This window comes from Hyposmocoma kahamanoa, unplaced genomic scaffold (genome assembly GCF_003589595.1).
Source record: "Hyposmocoma kahamanoa isolate Upper Pololo Valley unplaced genomic scaffold, ASM358959v1 192, whole genome shotgun sequence".
Lineage (NCBI taxonomy): Eukaryota > Metazoa > Arthropoda > Insecta > Lepidoptera > Cosmopterigidae > Hyposmocoma > Hyposmocoma kahamanoa.
In genome coordinates this window covers 3538858-3557102 of record NW_020653719.1, presented here as the reverse complement: position 1 = coordinate 3557102, position 18245 = coordinate 3538858, and the positions used below count along the sequence as shown (strand labels likewise).

General features: G+C 34.7%; 1 protein-coding gene across 2 annotated transcripts in view; it reads right to left on the bottom strand.

Moving 5' to 3' along the window:
* The window catches only part of LOC113226471 (neural cell adhesion molecule 1-like), a 318423-nt gene that overhangs the window by 49462 nt on the left and 250716 nt on the right, over window positions 1–18245 (bottom strand). For both annotated transcript variants that reach the window (XM_026459101.1, XM_026459102.1), the window contains exon 3: window positions 13638–13846. In XM_026459101.1, the coding sequence (XP_026314886.1) occupies window positions 13638–13846 (209 nt within the window). The remainder of the gene's footprint in view (window positions 1–13637; window positions 13847–18245) is intronic.

Genomic DNA, 18245 nt, shown 5'->3' with positions numbered 1-18245 from the left:
AAGCTACATGCATAGAGCAGCCAAATATGCGGAATGAAAAAATGTTTAAAATAATTTAAAATTTGTGTTTTGTTCAATATGAAATTATAGTGGCATAGCAATAGTAATAATACAAGTGTTATACCATTTTGGAAAGCTGAAAATATGTGCTTTTTTCTGAAGCACATGTATATAATCTGCTTTCGTAAATATACCCATCAGCTATGCACATCGTCATATGCTAATTTTGCTTATCTTTAATATTCAATTAGAGTTTTGACTGTGCCGAAATTTGCCGGTGCTCTATAAATAGTGTTGTTTCATAGGCAAAGTAACAAATTTATAGTAAAATAAAAAAAGTCTTGCGGTTTCCTTGCGTAACATATGTTAATCTATTAAAACATGAAATTAGGAAATTACTACGCTAACAAAGTCATATTTGTTAGTTGATATGGCTTTTATATTATATTTTATACAATGTGGTTATTATTTAGGTAACATATGTAGGATTTCTCACCGTATTTTTGTTCACATATACAATTTATTATGATATAATTATCTAAAACCGCGCATAGTGGTAGACAGTTTTTATCAAACCGTTTCACACGCACGCTTCACATCAATATTATGTATAAATAGCACGTTTGCATAACAAAAATTACACTTTTTCATTTGTTATTGTTGTTACTGAAAGTGTATTACCTAATCATCTTTCTGCAGTGAATGAATTTTTCTGCACCAGACGCGATGTATGTCTCGTGTTAATTGAAAGTTATATGAATTATGTTGTCTCTATGTTGAGTGTGTGCGTTATTTATTATTTATTAATTTATCTATTACAAATTATATACGCGATAATCGGTATTCGGAGTCAAATATTGCAAAAATTGTCGCAAATATTTTAAAAAAATCGAATTTCTCAATTTCGTCAACGGTTCACCAAATCTGGTAGAAAAAAAGACGAATTCTTAAGTCAAAATAGAATGTGGTTGGATGGCATATACACCGTACATCTGTGCAGAATCTATACACGTCGTTTTTCCACACATCTTTATCTAACACACAGATTTCAATTTTGTAATATGACCTTTGTAATTGTTTTTGATTTCTTTTTCATTCTTAAAAATGTTAAGTTTAAAAAAGGTTAAAGAAGTTACGTTGTTAAAAATATGTTAACACCTACAAAATGAATAGGTATTAATTAAAAGCACATGTATTCAAGAATATCAAAAAAAAATCACGTAATTATCTTTCAAAACTTGGCAGTTACAGATTTGTGACACGAAAATGGCTGAATCTCCCCATAGTGCGGCGGGATATCATCCTTACTTGGTCAATAGTCCCTTCAGGCGTACTAAGCGCTTTTTATCATCTTTTATTATGCGCATAGCACAGGAATGGAACTCCCTGCCTGCGACTGTGTTTCCGAACTCACACAATCCGGATATCTTTAAGATGCGACTGAATAGGCATTCAGTCCATCGTAGATCCTATCTTTGCTCCAGAGCTAGGTAGTGGTGAAGAACAAGTCCATATTAATTTTAAGAAAAAATTGTTACACGATAGGACTTATTTTAGTCGACCATATAAAGTCCTAAAAATAGGCTAAAATAAAAGTCTAATACGTATTAAATAATTAAAACAAAATATCTAACTTTGCACATAATTTTTATACGGAGATTTCTCTTTAAGTACTACAGAGAACCTGCAAAATTTTAGTTTTCAACTGAAGTCCTATACTTTGATTTTAAACTTTCACGATTTTTACATATTATTTAATTTTTGATTCGGGACTTAATGATGTGTGTGATGATAAGATGCTGACACCCGTCTCTTCAGTCTCTTCGAGACCATGGACGTTGCAATATGTCCGAAACGTCGAGGTAAATAAAATATGTTTTATACGTAATTAAGTCCCGAATTAAAAATCAAATGAAGTCCTATAGTTATTAAATTCACATTTATTTATGCCAAAATTTTAAAATTCCCTAGCGGTTTAACGACACCGTGCCGCCCGCTGCTAAGTCAGTTGCCATCGGGCGGTTTTTGACGACGATCTGTGTCAAGTTTTCTCCGCCAGTCCGTATTTTATTCATATTAATTTTCAGCGCGCGAGTTGCGGGACGCGAGGGCCGGTCCCCTCTCCTCCTAAAATGTAAGTTCGCGTTGAAATACGGCGCCTTAGCTTGTTTCTAAGAATTATAATATAACATAATAAATAATTTAAAAGAGATGAAAGTGGTTTGTAAATTCCGTAATTGTAACTTTTTTTATAAAAATACGACCTCAAAAGTACCTAGAATTACATCTATTTGCCAAGTTTTATACAAATCGATTACCGGAAAATGCGTAAAACCGGATGTATCCCCTAGTTTGCCACCCTTAGAGGTGGAATATTTTCTTCAAATATTATAATATTAAATGGAACCAATATTGAGGTACCCACTTTCCAACAAAAATTGAATCATCAAATCGGTACACAAAAAGTTATCACGTAACATACATACAAAAAAAATATCGTCGGATTGAGAACCTCCTCCATTTTTTTCAAGTCGGTTAAAAAGTATCGTTGACAAAAAACGAGAAATATAATAGGCATACATCAAAATATTGACAGAAGGACTAGCTGATCTCGCGATTTCACCTTCGCCTTCCGACGTCTGTAATGTATAATATTATTACCCTGCTGTGGGATCAAATGGGGTAATCAAAATATTTTTATATGATAACACATAAAAAGTCGTAAAGGAAGTAAAAAAGTTTCCATAAAAGTATTATTTATTCATTACTGCTGTTATTTTTTTTTTGTTTTTATGTTACAATGGAGGCTAATAATCAAGCAAGTCACTTTATGGGAGATGGTCATTATTGTCCGAAGAACCCCGTGTCATAGCGCAAAGGAAATGCTTCTGGAGGGGCCCATTTCATGTCCAGCTAGCGTGATCTTAATATTCTAAGCATCAATATGTCATCATCTCTTACTTTTCGTACTAGTGGCGTTCCTTGTGAAAGAATTCGTCCTGGGAAGTACTGTCACCTTACTTATTTCTGCCGCCTAGCAGTAATGTGAGCATTAGGCTTCGTTCGCACGGCATTGCACTCCACGTTTTTTTAATCTTATCGATAAAACAGTGGCGTACGCATTGTATATTGCACCATTCTCACGGTGTTTGTACTGCAAAAAAACGCACATCGTTTATACGTTTATGGAATACTCACCGGACATGTCAAGTAAACAGAATAAACTATAGCATATTCGGATTGCAGTAGCGCATAGTTGCCATCTGTTTCCAACGGCTTGATGTCATATGTTTTTTATCGAATAGCAACCGAATCGAATCGTATTTATTTTTGTTAAACTCTAATTCTCCAGACCACCAAACGTATTAACAATTTGGTAAAACTATTTATAGGCATCCGAAAGTAATTGAAAAACGTTTTTTTATCATTCCGCAGACTTTCGTATAAGTTTTCAAAAATGTTTCTACCTACGCACTGCTTCTTGATTTATAGGATGAACAATACTGTGTACTGTAGCTACTATAATTGTTTAACGTATTTAATTTCGTTATTTAGATATAATAAAAATCGGTTCTCACCACTCAAAGTATATTGAGAGAGAAACATGCCTTGAATTGGAGAGTAGCAAAATCAACCTTTAAAATAATTGCTCCTTATAATAAAATTTAGGCGCTTTTATAAAAATGAATCTTCATGCGTGAACAGCCGCCCTTAGTAGTGGATGATTTTCTTCTAAATTAAATGGGACCACTATGGAGGTACCCTCTTTCCAACAAAAAAAGAATCATGAAAATCGGTTCACAAATACCGGAGTTATCGCGTATCATACATACAAAAAAAACATAGTCGAATTGAGAACCTCCTTTTTTTTAAGTCGATTAAAAAGTACAACAAAAACGAGGATCCATCATAGACGTGTACTCAAAGTGATTGCTGTATGAATACCCGCAGCTTATCCGTTCCAAATCTAATACTGCAAAAAACGTGAAGTACAATGCCATGAGTACTAATGAAACTACAGGCACATGGGACTCGTTAACTTATGTTTCAGGGTGAAAACTCCTCGGGGCTTTTCGAAGTGGCGAAAACTCCTTCCGAGAGCTCCCCTTTATACAAAAATAATATACACAGAGATCCAACGACTCGTTGCAGACTAGGACGCTCCAAATCCTCTGTGAATTTGGAATCGTCGATAACACGAACCATCTGATGTTGGATAGAGTCAAGCGGATCAAGTACGGTGCGGAGCAAGAGATCTCCGGCACAGAGATGTGATTAATACTCCTTACATTGTCTACTAACTGGGCTTACTATAAAAAAAATTGGTGAATCGGTGTGCAATAACGTTTTGCACTGAGGAGTTTTTTACAACCAATTTGGCTTTGTTTTCCAAATGGAACCGGAACTGGACTTTGCTCGTAATGTCGACGCCAAGTATACCAATATTTTGGGGTCGCAATCCAACATTATGACAATGAACTCGTGGCGGCAAAGACCTCCTTGGCTGAGACAGGCCTGGTTTCGCGCTCTCTACGAACCACGAAGCACGACTAGCGATCAACCATTTCACCGGATCTCTCTGGCTCCTATACCAGGGTAGGATAATAGGTCCATGTGGACCGAGAACTGGCGAGATTGCGGTAATCGGGAGTTTTGCTTACCTATGAAATAAGGATATATTTTAACTCTACCACTAAGCTGATCGATATTTAAATATTACATAAGGACACAAGCCCCACAAAGTGACTTTAAAGAATCCAGCTGTTCATTTGGCACGCGCCGGGAGCCACGTGTCACACAGGCGAACAACTATGAGCTCCTTGTTAACAAAGAAGGCCTAAAAATATACCTATTTACTAATACGTATTTTAATTTTTTTCGCTTTGTAAAGTTAATAATTAATATTATAAGTTGTCTCGTTCATACGTAGCGCTCATATCATTTGTTATATCTTTCACTTCTCCTTAACGATCCATTCGTACAATAAAGTAAAACCCTATACACGCACGCACACGCGCACGTACGTACAGTCACACATGGACATGGACATGTACATCTATTTATATTTATATTTTACATTTATTACATACCGCAGTTCCCCATGCCCCTTACATACCCACTGCGTTGTTATCTTGTAGCGAACATCTATACCTATTTCTTAGAATTTTTATAAATATTTGCAGGTAGATATTCTGAAAGAGCGTTTAATTATCTAGAATTCTGCGTAATTCAATTAACATTGGCAAGGAAAAACTCAAAATTGTAGTTAAAAAGTAGTGGTAGGTATTTCGTATATTTATCATCCTTTGTACAATTCAAGATGAAATTTACATGAAACGGGGCCTGAGAAATCGAAAAAGCAATTTCCTGCGGATATTTCATTATTATTTGATCCAATTAATACGCGAAGCCCTTCCCGTAACATTAATTTGATATTTTATGATGTTATGAACACCTGATTGGTAGGTAGGGTAGGACTTCCCACTCCTCCTTTGTGGGAAGCAGTCCCTTTACTAACAAAAGATTGCAAATTACTTCGCTCGAGGCCTAATGGATTTCAATGGAGTTGCATATATGCGATGTAGGTTTATTTTTAACTGCTTTGTTCTGCAAAAGAAATTTACTCCCCTCATCTCCTTTACTTTACGCTCGTCTTTCGTCGCCGTGAATAGGGTAATTTCTTTGAAAAGCTTACCGTAGTTTGCTCGGCATTTTACCGGCTGTATTTATTTTTTATTGCTGTCATTTAAAATTTATTTCTTGCTTTGCAGACAAGTGTAGTAATTACTGATCCAGAAAAAACTCGACTTCCTTGAATGCGATTTTAAGATTTCTATTTAAAATATTCGTAAAATAAAATGGAAGACACAAGATCTTTTAATTTATTACGACTCACTAGTAAAAAATATAACACACGACCAAAAAAGCCGGGTACTCATTAGCGAACTGTAACGTGACAGATACAGTAACAAGGTTCTAGTGTTTATGCTTGAAACAGTCTTCAATCAGACGGCTCACTACGAACCACACGCTTTCAGCTCGCGGCAAGCTCGCGAACCACGTACACGCTATGATTTTTGGTTACATAACATGCAACGGTTACGGTTTTCAGGTCGCAAGTGAGTACCGGGCTTAACAGGTGTGCCAATGAGCCAGATAACTACACCATACGTGGTCTCAAACTGAGGAATTTCCTGTACTATGAGTACCAGAGAAACGAAACACCAGAACCAGTTTAGAAACGTTTTCCCAAATTAGTCCTACCGGAAATCGAAGCCGGACCTCCGCATCCAGCGCCCACAGTGAATCGATAGGCCACCGAAGTCGTCAAGACACAGTTATATTCCGGTTGGTAATGATAGATTAGTTTAAAAAATCATCATAACCTTTTAACGTACCTCAATCTACTAAAATGGACAACCAAAAAACACATCACCCATTTCCGTTTAACCTACCATTAATTAATGCCCAAATGAACAATAAAGCTTTTAACGTACGAACTCGCCGCCAACAGATAACGTCCGAACAATTTTGATCTATTCAAAACTAATTTCCCTGTCTCCTGCAGATTTTATCTGTGCCATCATGAAGGCGTTTTTATAAGTGGTCTGAAATCGAGCAACGTTTTCATGGAACTGGTCAATTGTTTATGGGAGTGAGCTAACTGACGACCACGGTGGCCTAATGGTTTACATTGTGGCCGCTGGATGCGGAGGGCCGGTTCGATTCCCGGTTCGACTTTTTTATTAAAAAATAAGTGCGCATAAGAAGGAGGTCCTTCTCACTTGATGAAAGTGATGATGAAGTCGACAATAAAGCGTGCACACCTAAATAATGCCTATTCACTGTCGTCTTGAAAAGGCCCAAGTTATACTGACCAGGGAACACGTTTTCAGGCAGGGAATTCCACTCCATAGTCGTTTGCCATATAAATGTGGAAGCAAACCGCTTCGTGCAAATTCTTGGAATTTTTGGTCCCCCAAAGATAGAAAGGAATTAATTCATGTAATTCCCTCGCACAGTCTCCGTGATATAGCCTGTAGAATACCGATAAGCTGGCAACTTAACGGAGGTGTTCAAGGCTCTGCAGCTTCGCCTCCACTAATTCCGAGTCACCTATAAACCTCTTGACGCTATCCCGGCATGAAGTAACGCCTCACCCTGGAAAGACTGCCAAGCTTCCTGGCTGCATTTTTGGCCATGGTTTTTTTTTATAACACTAAGTGACGGGACGAACAAGTCATACGCCTGATGGTAAGCGACACGCCTGACCACAACAGTTGCAGTGCTATTCAGAGCTTTAAATCGCAAAGATCTTATGGGCACTGCCTCTGCGCCCGTCACTCTGAGACATAAGTTGACAAGTCTCATGTGTCTGTAATTTCACCAGCAAGCAGGGTAAGCCCTTCCAGACCGGAATGCTACTGCGTTACTATGCTTTCATTATTGCTTGGCGGCAGAAATAGGTAAGGTGGCAGCACTTCCCTGGATGATGTCTTTCACAAGGAGCTCTACTGCTACTAAAGTCTCCTAGCTCATAATAACATAACAACACATTTAATTAATAATATAATTACATTTTGAGTATTTAGGTTTTCGCAATTGTTACACATAATGAAATTATATTGTTTCGGATCTGAATCACGTATGCTTATGTTTCAAAGAAAACCAACGTTTACAAGTCCTTGGGTCACAGCAGAATATCGCGAACTCCTTGCTATTTGGTTTAGCAAATTAGAGTTTAAATACAAGTTTTTATAAATAATAATTATTATTCTGCTTTGCTAAATAAATACCCTTCGTACTACCAACAAAAACATCTCAAATAAAATGCAGTAATACACCGCAAATCCTGCACTTAAAAAGCACTAATGAAATTTTTGGTGTACTTAGATAAATATGATAACATTCCGTTTGAGTGGTTCTAACGTTTACCATGAAATTACTCCTTAAAGTATAGTTTACAAACATTTATATTCAGGGTAAACTTAAAAAACGCTACTTACGGTATGTTTTCAATAAATAAACACCGAAATCACCAGCCCAAACAATAACACACACGATTGGTGTGACGTATTTTTGAAGCTGTTTATTTTTTTTTTAATAACAGACTCATGCATTAAAAACTTTATGGTTTGCTAGAGTCGTTACCGAGATAGCAATTAATATTCGTTCTTTTACCTGTTATAACTTCGATATCCGATAAATCGGTATAAAATCATCACCGGCACCTCTAGGTGTGGTATACGTCTACGGCTGCATGTATCGCGTGAGCGGCTATGGAGCAATTATTTTAATGGATGATTTTGCTATTCTCCAATTCAAGACGTTTTTCTTTCTCAATATAATTTGAGTAGTGAGAACCGATTTTTATTATCTCCTATGTCAAGTCCCGTGTAGTGGCGAACTAGGGGATAAATCCGGGTTTGCGCACTTTCAGGTAACCGATTTCAATAAAACTTGGTAATTATATGTAATTCCACGTACTTTTGAGGTCTTTTGAGGTTTAGCAAGTTTTTAGAATATAAACATGTCAAAATTTATTATTTACGGTAATTTGTAAGTTTATTATAATATTTGGGGTATCCTGCAATTGGTGTAGTTATATGGATTGATTATTCTTTCAAATTGTTAATGTATTGTTAGCTGTTGGGTGCCCGAAATGAATGAATAAATAAATAACTGAAATCGAGCGCATACATTATTTACAACCAAATATTTGTTGTAAATCGAATTTTGTTTACATTTAATGATATTACAAAATGTTTATTGCTTTCTGATCTGGAATGACTATTCTATTGAATGACTCGCTTGAAAATTTCATTGAAATAAATCAATATAAGCAAACGATCGTATTCACATAAATCGATTTTCATAAAAATCGAATAGTAAGGCATTCTTATTGGTGAGAAATCACAGGATTGCAAGTTGGGCGAGTATTGTGTGGAGTTGCCTCTTTTTCGTCTAAAAAAGATATTATCTACACACATATCATAAACCCTCTATGATGTGTTCAAAAACCGTAAATTACGAGCAACATGAAGATTAACTGTTTTGTTAGAACAAATTTCTTATCTATGAAAATGTTATTATTGCGTATTAATAACATCAGATTCGATTTTATTATTACATTCAAATTTCGATCATCTCTGAAAAACAAAACAATTTCATTCAACCTTAATTCTAATCAATAGTAAACAATTTTGACCACTTTCACCCAATAAATGGACGTCGGGTTGGAATGGAAATCGCATACAGAGCGTCAATCGCGCAACAGTCTTCGTTTGTTCGACTGACAGTGCGGTCGTCAATCATACAGTACTATATAACAATAACTTGTAAAAATTACTGCAGTAAAGTGTAAAAACAGAAAACAGGATTTTGTATCATATTGTCACTAAACAAATAACAGTGTTATCATAGTTCTCATTTAAAAGTGTTATTTTGTACAGTTTTATAGTATTTAATTTAATTTATACATGTTTATACATAAATGAATCGTGAGTACAAATTACAAAAGCACACAAAATAATCAAATAGCTATCTGTCCTTTTTTTACACAATGTATGCGCAAAAGAAGGAAAGAGACCCATTACGTCAATTTCAAGAAGCTTAAATAATAAAATTAAATAAAACTTCTTGGTCATTTTCATTTGTTTGAACCACAAGCGATTGAAATATTTAGAACAAAGAAAGTATAGAGTCGCTTTGATTTTAATTTTATTTTTAAAATGATTTTTTTTATTAAAAGTTAGCAATAAGTAACAAAATATTGTTGTACTCGTTTTACGGTTTGAGATTACCTATCAGAAGTCAGAAACTACATTTACCCGAAATAACGTTAGCTCGAATTTTCATAATGTTAAATGTATTTTTTTAGAAATCTTACAAAACAAAAGTTAATTTTGCCTTAGTGAAAGGCATCAAAATTACTCGAAAACGTAATGGTTTTATTATAAATCGTTATTTGAGTTTACGTTTAGTTGGAATATCGGTACATTTCTTATAGTACACGCTTATTTTCACATTTGTAGTAATATTGGTGTGTATGTATCTGCCCAACTCTTTATTATTTCTTTAAGTGAATTTATTCAAAATTCGACATAATAATATTTATAAAAATGAATCAATATTTAAGATAAAGGCTACTCCATTACTCTTGTGTTCAAGTAATTTTCAGTCGAAGCTAAATAAGGTGCATTTTGTTAAGTTTCCAGTAGAATCTGAATATGGTGTGTTCGGGCCCTTAAATTGTCGCAAGCAAAATTAGGTAGTACTGCAATGATGTTACAACTTAAATTAAATGTTTTAGTTTTTTTATTTCGTTACATGTCACTACGTTTGTATAGATTAACTTCGGAAATTTTTTCTTGGTTTTTGTATTAGACCCGACGTCCATTTGTTGGTAGGTCAATTAATTTCACACGTTACTTGATATCGAACGATATGATAGTTGGGGCCGACTCTAGTTTGTCTATGAATTAAATAAAAACTGCGTTTATGTGACATGCGTGAGAAAAGTTTTCATTTGCCGCCATTTCACCAGTCGTAACATGCGTTTCCTGAACACATCAAAGAGAGCTTATAATATGTGTATAGATAGATAAAGCACTGTATGTAACTGTATGTATACAATTAGGCATTAAAACATTCGTCTCGTATTTCATGCCTTTCATTATGTAACTGTCACATTAATTACTATTTTGACATGGAAGTCTGTAATAAGTATGCAATTATACCAAATTCTGTATTCGTCGTACCCGCCTACGATTTTGGACATAAATGCACTTTGAGTAAAAACCCGGTTAAAACCCGCGCGGGTTGCCCTGTCCGTCTCTGGTTGTGTGTCGTGTATTATATATCTTATTGCGTTTCATATAAGTATTTGTGTTCATTTCCGTTCTTTTCCTCACTCTTTTTACATTCCTATACAGTACATAGTCCATTTTAATGTCAGCCGTTTACTAAGCGCCAGTATCATTGGTTTTGCTTGAAATACAAATATACGCGATTTCGATCCGAAATAATAGTTTCATTTTCAATATAATCACATTTTCAGTGGTAAATTGGCACTGACGCTATAAACCGGATAATATTTATTACCTGTTAGTTATCCTTGGTTGAATCTAAAGGAAAGAGTGCATAATTCAAGTTTGCGGGATACAGCAGATTTTATTATTGTCAGATAAAGGTGAAAAACATGAAGTCCGTTATGAAACTTTTCATCGTCCATGTTCTGTGAATCCCAACGCGACAGTTCATAATTAAAATGTCTGCAAGATGTCATTACTCGGTGGGCGACCGCCCGCGACTTATCCATAATGACTAAATTGATTCCCTGTCGCCGCCTCGTAAAATTTCCATTTCGAGGATAAAAAACTTTAACAAAACGGAATTTTTTGCTTAATTGCTCGCTTTAGACAGTTTTAACAAACAATCGTCCGTGAAATTAGTAAAAACAAATATATCTTTAATTATAACTTCAATATTCCTTATATTATAACTTCCATTCAATACTTTGCTTATTCGCTTTCGTTGTGTTCGTTATCTCGATCTTCTCTATGATAGTCAGTCAAAGTCAAATAAAAATTTACTCCACAGGTTTTTACACTTGAAATAGTTAATTGTTATGCAAGGCTGCAAAGTGTTTGACGCGAGTGCTTGTATTGAAACCTGAGCAAGCGAATGAGTCTAAGATTGAACCGCGAAGTGAGGGTTTCAAGCCACGAGAAGCAAAACAACTTTACTCCCGAGCGAAACACATTACTTTTCACCTCACTATAGTGAAAAAAATGGTAGATGAAAAAAAATAGAATAATTATAAGAAATTAGTTTTAATAAACAAAATTCGTTGTCTTTGTCAATTTAACGTCAAAAATAATAAAATATTCTAACGGATTTATATTACTTATATGAATAATGTACGACAAATCGCGTAGTTGAACGTATCTTAATGTTTTTCTTTCATCGAAAGAATAAGTTAGGTGCACTACAGTCCATCGTCAAGAAACGCGTGAAAAAAAAACACTTTTGCGCGCAGATTTCTAATGAGAAAGTAATTTTTTCCGAGCTTGTCAGGTGAAAAGGTCACTTTTTAAGCAACTGCTCGTTCAATGTGCTGACTTACCTAAGAAGAACGACCAAGAAACTCTAGAGATTGCTCTTTTCAAATAAACAATACAACTTTGAATCACACTTGTGTGGAATCTAGACTCATGTTTTCTTACCATACATCTTTATCTAACATAGTCCTAAATTTTGTAATGTGACTTTTCAATTAAAATACTTTTAATATAAGTTTGAAACTTAGGAAATGATAATCTTAATATATGCTCCGGAACATATATTAAGATTATCATTTTCTATTAGAACACACGGTAAAAAAACTACCGTAATACTGAAAAGCATAATATGGAAGTCTTCGTCAAAACGAATCATATGAGCCCAAATTCACGGTAGTTGGTGTACACTATAGACGGTGTACACTGTTGAGGGGTTCCTCTCATCTGTCTGCCACTTCCATCACCAAATCAGCGCTAGGTCAACGACATTTTTTTTCATAATACCAAGTGAAGCCACACGTCTGCCCATAACAGTTGCAGTGTTACTCATTACTATAAATCATAAAGATCTGGGGGCACTGCCACTGCGGCTGTCACCCTGAGACATAAGTTGACAAGTCTCATGTGGCTGTGATTTCACCAGCACCCTTACCTTTCACAGCCGTAACATGATAATGTGACCATTACTGCTTGGCGGTAGAAAAAGGTAAAGTGGCAGTACTTCCTTGGACGAGCTCTTTCACAAGGAGCTCTTCTAAACTAAACTGAACTGAACAGAACCGAACCTTTATTTATTTAGGTGCTTTGATCATTATTGAACATGTCAGCCCCATCAGAAAAACAATACCTCAAAAAACACAATAAAATCCAGACAGATAACTAACCAAACGTATTATAACGTAACGTGTACTTTATATACTCTTATAAGTAGCATAATATAATAATAATGATTTATTACCTGAACACTAAAGAACAGATCTTGCATTAAATACATACATTAAATACATACAGTGAAATGTCACAATCTTGAAAAAAGTTTTCCTTTTTTAAAATAATAATTTTATATTCTACGTGAATACTATGACTACCCGGAACACCCAAACCAAACAACCAATTTAGTAAAGTTCATGTCCGTTACTGCTTCTACGGGATTTAACTCTTTGTCAGTATTATAGGGATTTTATAAAAAATGGAAAGTAAATTTATCGTGAAAAATTATTTTGAAATTAGCTATAAGCGCTATAAGTATCATATAAAAATTTTATGTGAAAGCTTATAATATTGCAATATTGAGATTTATAAAACAAACTTTAAGCGAAAAATTACGAAATTTTCACATACTTTCTCGAACGAAACGAACAAAAAAAACGAACTTTGCCTAAGTTAAGCTTAGGCAAAGTTCGTTTTCCATCTTTGTCGAGTGAAAATTCGTTTCATAATAATAATAACGCACTCAATTTACATTCTGGCGGAACGGAATGGAATTCTCGCGCATGCTCGCACAATTCCGCGGAACATTTTGGCTCGTATCTAGATTGCTATCAATGTCAAATTCAAGTCTTCAAAGTAACTCACCTATAACTGTAAGGCGAATCTGAAAATTCCTAGTTGGAGAGTTTTTGAAGTCAACTCTACATCTGTACACTCCTTCATCATCAAGTTGCACCGAACTGAGGGTCAAGGCAGCTGGTTGCGCCACAGTTGCGAAATACGCGCGGGGACCGAAAGCTCCAGGGTCTGACCATTGAAGAGCCTTGTTGAAGGACCGCCCGCGGACGTCGTAGCTGTTGAAAAATAAACTATATTAATTCGAGTAATTTAAGTTTATTGAATAACAAGATATTTATTCAATTATTTTTTGTGAAATTACTCTATTAGTTTGTTATAATACAAAGATCGAACACAAAGAAAAATTCATTCGATCCGGATCGAATTAATTCCCCAAAGCATTGACGATATAAATCCGAAGTAGAATAGTCGTCATCAACCCATTATTACATACATACCCTCCTAACTGCCTCCCTGCATGATTGCCTCTGTAGCCAAACGGTTACCACGCCGGACTGCCGCCCAGAGGTCCCAGGTTCGATTGCCGGGCTAAGAGAAATATTTGTATGGCATACATTTATTTTTCTCGTGAGTTTGGGTGCAATTTGTAGTTGTCTATGTTTGTGTACATAGCACTGCGACACAGGGTTTCTCTAGTGCGGGGCTATGTTGAGTGTGTGCCTTATTATTATTATTATCATTGTCATTGTTATTTTCATTGTCGTTGTCGTTGTCGTTGTCGTTGTCGTTGTCGTTGTCATTGTTATTGTCATTGTCATTATTATTATTATTATTATTATTATTCCACAGGTCCTTTCTATAAAAAGTTTAGGTTAGGTTATAACCTAAACCCTAATTATGTACTACATAACTAAATATTAAACTCATAGGTGTGTGCCCCAAGTTTCGAACCGACAATCTCTCAATTTAGAATCAACATTCAACAACCATTCTTCCAGCGGGCTACCGTATTATTATATTACAATTATTAGACAATTAACTGAAAATAGCACATTGGATATAAATGAGATTAATATACCTATTGAATTGTGCTTCTGCAATCCTCCTAAAATTAACTGGCTGGATTAACGTCACGCCAACGCCAACGTCACTTATAAAATGCGCGTCTTTTATATAGACAAATCTAGGTTTGCACCTGCATTTTCATCTTAATTTATGCAAGAGAGCTCTCAGAGACGAAGCAAAAACGTAAGAAGAGTCGCTGAGAAAAAAGCAGCAGTAAAAACTAGTTTTTCAGTCAAGAACCAATACAACATAGTAAACTCAGATTGTCTAAATATATTGCTACTTAGCAATAAAGTACTGAATAAGGCTTCTTATTGTTTTCCAGTTGTCATTTTAATTGTGGGGTTCTTTCATTTAACAAAACCTAAGTGATTTTATACGTTGTAGTTAGAGCGATAGAAAGTAAATAGAAATAATTAAGTTGAGCAAAATGGAGACAAGTCCTCGTAAAACAATCACGCACCCGGCCGAGTTTAATAAAAAGCGCGTAAATTGCCATGTGGTCCGTTCGTAAATTCATTTTCCTTAAAAAAACTGTCAAATTCTAGAATAAAAAGAACGAGCGGGCCCGGTGAAGTTTTTCAATTTCCGGACAAGCAACATTTTCTCAATTCACCGACCTCCATCCTAATTTATACAGCAAGAAGCTTTGAGAGAGATGATTTGATTGTACACCCTGCTGTTCTCAGGTAAATTTAACAATTTAAGCACGCTTTTTATGACGGCATTATCCCCGCAAAGCGTTCGTTCCGCCCTCCTTTATTGCCTCTGAGATACTTATAATTGCAATTTCACGTAATCGTTGCCTCAGTAAACAGACTACAGCCGATGATTTAAATTTCGCGGGAGTGAATGAATATTCTCTTTTTTTTTCTTTTTGTTCAACCTTACACGAACACAACGGCGCTTACGCCGTAAGGTTTGTTTACGCTTATGGCAAATATTTGCGCGTCCCTCATTGTCCGACCGACGTCAAGTTAAAAACATTTATATTTAGAAATGTCGCGGTATCGGATGCCAAAGACGTAAATATAGTCTCTAATCTCCAAGCCTTTTAGGTAAACAAGCAAATTAATGTTTTGTGTGTGTTGTAGGGCCCGAAACGTCGGTTTGTTTGAAAAAACAAATATACGCGATTTAAATCCGGAAAAATAGTTTCATTTCATATGTGTAACAATCGCGAAAATCTAAGAACTCGATAAATTAATGTTAATTTACATATTATTGTTAACCGACTTCATCAATGTCACTATTCGTTAACGGTGTCACTAATTTACTAATACTTTAAAGTATATATAAAACACTCTATCGAGTTCTCAGGTAATGAACTATCAGGTGAAAAACTATCTACAATATTAAATCCTGCTCCAGAAATGGTCTTCTACTTTTTATTTGCTTTACTTCTACTTAGTTACTTGAGAAAAAAGATAAGATCACTATATAATAATTTCTCAAGCCACTCTTGTGATCTAGTAATAAAGTTGTGCGCACTTTTACTAAAGAATATGTATAAACATGCTTTGAAATATCTTGAGGGAACTGGAACTCTTATAATAGACAATCGAAGTAAATTCTATTAGATATATTTGTTTATGTTTTATTGCATACATGTTGTTATATATAGGTCTTAAATTAGTACATACATACATATATACACACATATTACAAATTGTCAAAGTAAAAATAAGTAGTGTAATTATATAATAGTTGATTTCAATTTTATTTTAAAATAGTTTATCGTTAAAATATTCTTAATTCTTATAATATTTACTTAGAAAAAGATGTGCTCCTTGGGTGGTCTTACCGGGGAGCCCATAATCTCCCCGGAACTCCCTATCTCTCGGTCCCCGGTAGTAGAAGTTGTGGTGAGCAGATGTATGCAGCTACATGCACATTGATATTAAGCGTGTATTTTTTTTTCAATTTTAACACGAAATTTAACGCCGCCAATGAAAGAACCTATGTACCTAAATCATAATAATTTAAAATCTTTTTAATTATCTGTACTCAAAGAAGTCTTCATAGTGTATGTCAAATTGTGCAGACCACACAGCGCCGCGCTAGAATAAATTTAAATATTATGAACAATACGTCCATGTACGTGTGTGAGGGATTAATAAATCAAAGAAAAATAAATTCAAAACGTTTATTTCAAATTGTGAATATCTGTTTCTAAAATTGAATATGAGAATTGAAATTCTTTTGTTTTTAAAATTGAATGAATAAGAACATTCCAAAACACATCCAAAAATTATGGAATCGTATTTAAAATCAGAAAATTAGTAACAGTATTTCATTTTCAAGAATCACAAAAGTTGTAGAATCAATAGTTGGATGTGTGACCACTTGAAATATTAGCAATTTTTATAACAATAATTTTTAAAAAATTTGAGATTAAACCTTCACACTTTTTTTGTGTTTTTTAAATGTACTTGGGTACGTCATTTAATAATAAAAAACGGTTTTCTATAATATTAATTTTTGAGGTTACGCACGCGTTCGTCGTTTGAGTTCATCTATAGCAATTCTCAAAAAGATTCTCAAAGTGGTCGATATAGACTCCAATAGGTCCATATAGGGTCCATGTCAACGGAAAAATGGGGGTACTGTGTCAGCTGTTATACAGGTATTTGATGTTAATGAATTTGTAAAAAAGTCCAAATTAGAAAGGCAGGGGGTCTAAGCAAAAAAGAAAAGATTGGCATGTGGTCTATCACACAAAAAGTTTGGGAACCTCTTTTTTGGGAGTTTGGGAATCTGTATGCACAAAATAAAATCATAATGACTACTGGTCATGAATCTCCTCTAGGTTTAGGCAATAGTGATCTCCTTATCCTAACTAACGTAATAGACATTTTTGGCGAAATTGAGATATTAACATATCAGGGATCAGCAAAACGAGATCTACAACCCCCTCTAATCGGTTTGTTTATAGCTTATTTGTTTCATTTTTATTCTTCAGCAAAATCAACGTAAACTACATTTTTAGAAGCAAATAAACTTAGGGTTTTAATATATCGAAAGTTACCGAAATATAAATGCGTTAGTTATGATAAGGATGACAAAATGGTCCGCCACCCTGGTCCAATTGAGAGTTAGGGACTTCATAAGTTTTCCAAAGATGAAAGCCTTCTTCGACATGCAGCTTTCATCACAATATTCTCCTTTACTCTTAGCGAGATATAATGCTACGAAACATTTACAAATTGTAGGTAATTTAGAAAATTAAAGTCATAGGTAAGTTACGTGACACCACAGGAATTCGTACCGTTGAGAAGTAACTGTCTCCTTTATAGTAGCCCTACTACCGCTTTATCTAAAATAAATATATAAACTATGATTTAAATGATTTAACTTGACTTGACTTTGACTTGGATAAAATGATTTTTCGTACAAAATGAATAAAATTGACTTTTTTTTTTAATGCTCAACTCAGTTTCTTATAAGAAAGATTTTATTGTATTGCAAGAAAATAATCGGGATAGAAGAAGTTGTTGAAATTTAATAAAATGTTATTCATTTTGTATGATTTTTTAAAATTAAATTTAACCAACTTCTGCTGTTCCAACTTTTTTCGTCTCATACAAGGAAATGATTATTTTATGAAAC